At 29.9% G+C, this 6,101-nt stretch overlaps 1 protein-coding gene across 1 annotated transcript; it reads left to right on the top strand.

Moving 5' to 3' along the window:
• Positions 1-1,657: 1,657 nt before the first annotated feature.
• On the top strand, positions 1,658-5,139 carry LOC145011138 (diacylglycerol O-acyltransferase 2D-like). Its single transcript, XM_078969777.1, has 9 exons — positions 1,658-1,989; positions 2,093-2,167; positions 2,420-2,505; positions 2,880-2,986; positions 3,608-3,763; positions 4,144-4,230; positions 4,448-4,545; positions 4,650-4,740; positions 4,838-5,139. The coding sequence occupies exons 1-9, from the start codon at positions 1,796-1,798 to the stop codon at positions 4,937-4,939; spliced, it is 996 nt and encodes a 331-aa protein (XP_078825903.1). The 5' UTR covers positions 1,658-1,795; the 3' UTR covers positions 4,940-5,139.
• The last annotated feature ends 962 nt before the right edge of the window (positions 5,140-6,101 follow it).

Here is a 6,101-nt window from a genome sequence, read left to right as displayed (position 1 = left end):
AATCATTTTACCGGCTTCTTCCTGTTAAAAAGACTATTTGTAAACGGTTATAATAACCTTAATGATGTAATACGCACAAACAATACGTTAGGGACCTAAAATGGACAAACAGAAAACGTTATTACTCTCCTAAATCATTATCCTTTTTTTTTTTTGTATAATATTTAATCTACATGTTAAATGATCATATCATTATTTTAATTGACAAAACGACAAGTTCAATCTTATTTAACTAATTCTCATAAGTATCAATATATTAAAAAAAGCTGTATTTAGTTGTAGTCGTTTGGTACTTTAATAGTTTTAGTATTAATCCAAAAACTACTTTATAAATAGTTAAAAATATAAGTTGTGTTAAATATAAAACCTAGATTGTAATCCTAAATTAAATAAAAATTTTCCTAAAACTATTTACATAATCAACTGTATAATTGCATTATACGCAAGGTATGAACCATCGCCTAATATGTCATAGTATTTTCAAGCATCATATTCATTTGAAAATCGGACTACAACTCACGAGTTTTCTAATTTATATATACTTAATACTTAAAAATAATTTTTAACTTATGATTATTAATTAGGAATGACTAATGATTTTTTATGAAGCGTTAAAAAAGTTAGTTTTGTTGAATTTTGGGATATTAGTCTTTCTATATATCAAATGTATGTTGATATATATATATATATATATATATATATATATATATATTACAATTTGTAATTGTTAAATAAGTTTTTTTTTTCTAATTCAAATGTTATAATATATGCTTTAATGTTCTTATGCTATTAAAATTAGTAGTATTTTGTTTTTTCATACTTATTGTTATTAGTTATGTATAGATCAATCATTAACTATCATACTTATTGTTAATCATTAACTAATGGTATATATCACTAATTAATGATATACATCACCAATGATTTAAAACTAAACTATGATGTTTAATAAAACTAATATCCTAACTATAAGTTTATTAGATGTAAAAGTTATGTATTATATGGGTTGACTAAAGAAAATAAAATTTTAAAATGTAAATAATAAGTATTTTTTAAAATGAAATTTGAAATAATACATGAAGAAACATATTAATTACAATTTCTTATAATATTTATTACATTTGATAGTTTTTATATATAAAAGTATAAGATTGCGTGAGTTTTTAATTTTAAAAATTGAAAAAAAAAAAAACTATAAATTAACATATAAATATTATTTATTTAAAAAATATCACAAAAAATAACAAATATCAAAACTCATTAGATATTGACATGTGGTAGAAACCTTAATTTATTAGAAAAGATTTTATTTTATTACGGATATTGATTTTTCAAATAGAAATATTAAATAATAATATGTCAAGAGTTATTATTCTAATTATATAATTATTCTCATAAGGATTTTTATATATGTTTATTATTTTACGAGTTGAATTGGTTTGAGGATGGAACTATGTTTTCTTTTTATCCGGTCCATTGAATCCGATATTTTTTGTATCAACACTATATTGAACATAGGATAGAAAAGCATGATACTCGTTATTCATGAACCCTTCTCTCCTTTAAAAAATGTTAATAACAATTACCCTTTTAATTTAAGAATATACTAAAAAATTAGACGATCGGATCCCTCACGACTCTATAAATAAGGAAACAAAAATTGATCCATCGAAAGCTGAAAACAGGCGGGCACACGTGGCACTTTGAGTGCGTGTCGCCAAGTCAATACGATCATTCTTGACTCTTCTACTTACAATTTTACAACTCCCGAAGCATTTCGTACAACTGTCTCTCCATGTCGACGACGGAGCAAACGAATGGACTCGGGCCATCGCCGCCGTCTCAACCAACAGCGGAGGAGTTCACCGGAAAAAGACAGTCACTCATTCATACCGTATTGGCAATGATAATCTGGCTTGGTTCTGTACATCTCAACGTTTTCATCATTCTCGCTTCTTTCTTCCTCCTCCCTCTTCACAAATTCTTTCTGTAAGTGATCATGCTGTGATTCTTCTCCAATTTGATGTTAACATATTAAACACGATTCATTCATCTAATTTTTGTGTTTGTGCTGTAAATTCTTCGTTTTCAGGGTTTTGGGAATTCTTGCGATCTTAATTGCGATACCGATTAACGAGAGGAGCAGATCTGGTAGAGCTCTTGGCAGGTTAATATTATAATTTTGTAAATTGCAGTATCGATGAATGACCTAACTGATCAAATGTGTATTTTGAAAGTGATTATTGGATTTTTGGAATCAGAATGAGATAATTTGATAGTTAGTTGGTAAGGTGTGTCTGGATGTGTGATTTGAAGTTGATATTTTTGTGTAGTATAAAGAAATGGAAGTGGAATGAAAGTACATTGCGAATTCTTGTATATAATCACTAAATAACTTTATGTGTCTGAATTTCTTCAGGTATATATGCAAGCATGTCATTGGCTTTTTCCCTGTAACATTACATGTAGAGGATTATAAAGCCTTCGAATCTGATCAGGCTTATGGTAATTGAATCCATTATGTTCTTGATTTTCGTTTATACCCCCAAACTTCTTAGATTCATTTGATTCCTTGTACAATTTAGTTAAGATGTTTGACTAATGATTAAATGTCGAAAATGCCCCTTATCAATGAAAAAAATTAGATCACTTTCAAGCAATAATTACTTGGGGGGTATATAAGTAAAGTAAGTTTTCAAAAAGGAAAAGTTGTTTTTTGGTTGAGATAAACTAAAACGGGTGTTTTGCATTTTTTGGGACATATGGCATATGATTTAAGATTCACTGTTATTAGTTATATTTTTATTGTATTAGTTTTTGAATGAAAATTCTCCTTGTTAGTAATTTTATATATAAGTTATATCAAATTGTGCATGCAGTTTTTGGATATGAGCCCCATTCTGTTTGGCCAATTGGAGTTGTTGCACTCGCAGATCTTACAGGTTTTATGCCTCTTCCCAAAATAAAAGTCCTTGCAAGTACAGCTGTAAGATTTGCTACTTTTGATGCTTTTTAGGTCCATTTGTTATGCAGTACATAACAGTTGTATTGTGTTTGACATGTATTGGACTGGCAGTTTATCAGTCTAACACGGAGACCAATGTTAATGGGACAAAAATTGCATTATTTTTGTCCCACCCAAAAAGGTGGGACGGGAGTACGGGACTCGCTCTCGATCTTTGTTTATCCAAAAGACGTAAATGCCCTTCTCATCATCGGCTTATAAAATAGCCCTAGAAAGTTTGTTCAGTCCAGTTCAGTCCTATCCCGTGTTGTCACACGGGGTAGGACCGGACTGGATGCCATGAAACAGGACTAGAAAAGCTTTCTTGGGATATTTCTAACGATGAGGATGAGAAGGGTATTTACGTCTTTTGCTCAAACATGAGATCGAGAGCGAGTCTGTGTCTCACCTTGGTTCACCTTTTTGGGCGGGACAAAAAGTTGCAATTTTTGTCTCATTCACATCAGTGTCAGAGTGTCAGACTGTCAGTGTCAAGTCCAATGCATGACAAACGCAGTACCAGGCTATCCTGTTCTGTACAAATATTATGATGTTTTTTGGGTTGTTAAATCTTATATAATATGGGAATTGATATTTAAACAGGTATTCTATACACCATTCTTGAGGCATATATGGACATGGCTTGGATTGACAGCAGCAACAAGAAAAAACTTCTCATCTCTTTTAAAAGCTGGTTATAGCTGCATAATTGTGCCAGGTGGCGTGCAAGAGACCTTTTACATGGAGCATGATTCCGAGGTCTAAAATAAATATATATTTCTTTTTCCCCCTATTTTTCACCTATTAATATCAGTATATCTACTTTTTATATTTTTCTTAAAGGGCTAAATGCAAGAACTACTAATGTACTTCCATTCGTTTCTTTATTACAGCTTCCTACTTTCATTTTTTCTCTTAGAACGTTTTATTTTCTACCTTTTCTTATTAAAGCATTGTAATTTCAATTTTTTCTTACTACTATATTTGTTATAATATGACAAAATAAATGAAAGATGCGGTAACAAAGATATATATAATAGAAGTATAAAAGTATGTTGCTTTTTCTTGCATTTAACCTTTTCCTATATTATTGTTGATTAAACTTCAAGACAATCTTAACATAATAATTTACTCTATAGATCGCCTTTTTAAAAACAAGGAAAGGATTCGTACGAATTGCAATGGAGAATAATTCCCCCTTGGTTCCAGTTTTTGCTTTCGGTCAGGTATAATCCTCCTCGGTTTTGATGCTACTTTTTTCATAGTACAATACTATAATAGCGTCACAGTGTAGGAATTTCAATTCCAATGTGGGCCACTGTATACCTGATTTACATCTAACATGAACTGTGGGTCAGGGGTTACTGGAAGAATAACCATTTTGTAGAAACATGATTGGATATATTAGACTTTCGATTGACATAAATTTCTTGAATGTTGCAGTCGTATGTTTACAAATGGTGGAAGCCACGTGGGGAATTGTTTTTGAAATTTTCACGGGCTATAAAGTTCACTCCGGTTATTTTTTGGGGTATTTTAGGGTATGTTTTTTTTTTTTTTTTTTTGTTCATATGATTCTTTACTATGTTGTAAGTTTTAAAAATAACATAATTGCTATATCTTGTTTATGGTTATTTTGTTGTAGGTCTCCTTTACCTTTTCGCCAACCGATGCATGTGGTGGTTGGTAAACCTATATATTTCAAGAAAAATAATAACACACCTACAATGGAAGAGGTATTATTGTAAATAACATCTTTTGGTTTCCTTTTTTACCCTTTTAGATTGAACACATTGTACTATATATGAATCTCATTATGAAATCGTATTGTAGGTTTCGGAAGTGCATGAGCAGTATGTGGAAGCGGTTAAAGATTTATTCGAGAGGCATAAAGCGAGAGCGGGATATCCCGGTCTTCAACTACGAATTATGTGAAATCTCTATTTTACCCCTGAATTTGTGGGGCATACGAAAAAGTTTTAGAAATGGCATGGTAAGCATAGATTTGTCCATGTATTTATAGGTAAGTTAAAGTTCGTTTGTACAAACTTTTAGAATATTTCAATATGTTTTGTCCATATGTAATCATTTGTGATATTTATAATTTGTGTTTCTTTAATTATTAATTTCTAAGATCATTGTTTTTTGTAGAGTAATTTACAAAAACCGTTCATGTGGTTTGAAATTGCATGTTACATCCTTATCTTTTTTTTAATCGAATTATCTTTTTGTATTAATTTTTACGATTCTCATCCCTGACAAATGTTAAAACACTATTGTAATCTAATGATTTTCTTAAACTTTTCTTTTTATTGTTTAATATTTTTAAATGAAATTTATTTAAATGGGCCACCCTATACCCATCGTTTGGGGCCCAAGCCCGACCCATGTGTTTTTGGGACCAGTCAAACTTTTTTGGTTTGGTCTTTGCTGACTTTGCGTATGCTTTTTTTTTTTTTTTTTTTTTTTTTTTTTTTTTTTTTTTCGGTTCTCGTTTGGTTTTATTTTTGATAAACACCATAATGATATATTAAAAGCTAATAAATATAATACATTAAAATTTAATGGAATAAGCATATAATATACTTTCTGGTAACTAGGTCTAGAATTAATATGATGGGTGTTAATGGATGCATATATTTTGTAATTAAATAATTAAAGCGGATATGAAAGAAGTTCATGCCAAGTAAGCTAATGCCGATGCATTAGAAGATTACTATCTTTCCGTGAAAAAAAACATTGCAAATCGGTTACCATCAACACCTAGAGCTTGTAATGGGTTAATTTGAGTTGGGTTTGGATTCAGCCAATTTATTAGTTGGGTTAAAGAATCCATTCCAACCCAAGATGTTATTTAAATGGTTGATAACTTGATATCTCCAATCTTAACCCAACATTTGAGATAAAAATGAGTTGTTTATATATTTTCCAGGTCAACTTATTAAATAAATGAGTTAAATCTTGGTGAACTCATTTAAAATAAAAAAAGGTAAATTAATTAACTATATTATTACATCACTTAAACTAGTTCTAAACTTAAACTAAAATTCACAAGTATGACCGTAGCACAATCTCAATTCATAAACACAAATAAATT

This window comes from Lactuca saligna, chromosome 8, assembly GCF_052625555.1.
Source record: "Lactuca saligna cultivar CGN05327 chromosome 8, ASM5262555v1, whole genome shotgun sequence".
Lineage (NCBI taxonomy): Eukaryota > Viridiplantae > Streptophyta > Magnoliopsida > Asterales > Asteraceae > Lactuca > Lactuca saligna.
This window is presented reverse-complemented; position numbering and strand designations above follow the sequence as displayed.

Excerpts from the sequence above, each read along its gene's own strand:
- LOC145011138 (XM_078969777.1), top strand. The coding sequence starts at position 1,796 with ATGTCGACGACGGAGCAAACGAATGGACTCGGGCCATCGCCGCCGTCT. Across the intron at positions 2,987-3,607 it reads AAGTCCTTGCAAGTACAGCT|GTATTCTATACACCATTCTT; the intron begins GTAAGATTTGCT and ends ATATTTAAACAG. Across the intron at positions 4,231-4,447 it reads CAGTTTTTGCTTTCGGTCAG|TCGTATGTTTACAAATGGTG; the intron begins GTATAATCCTCC and ends TGAATGTTGCAG.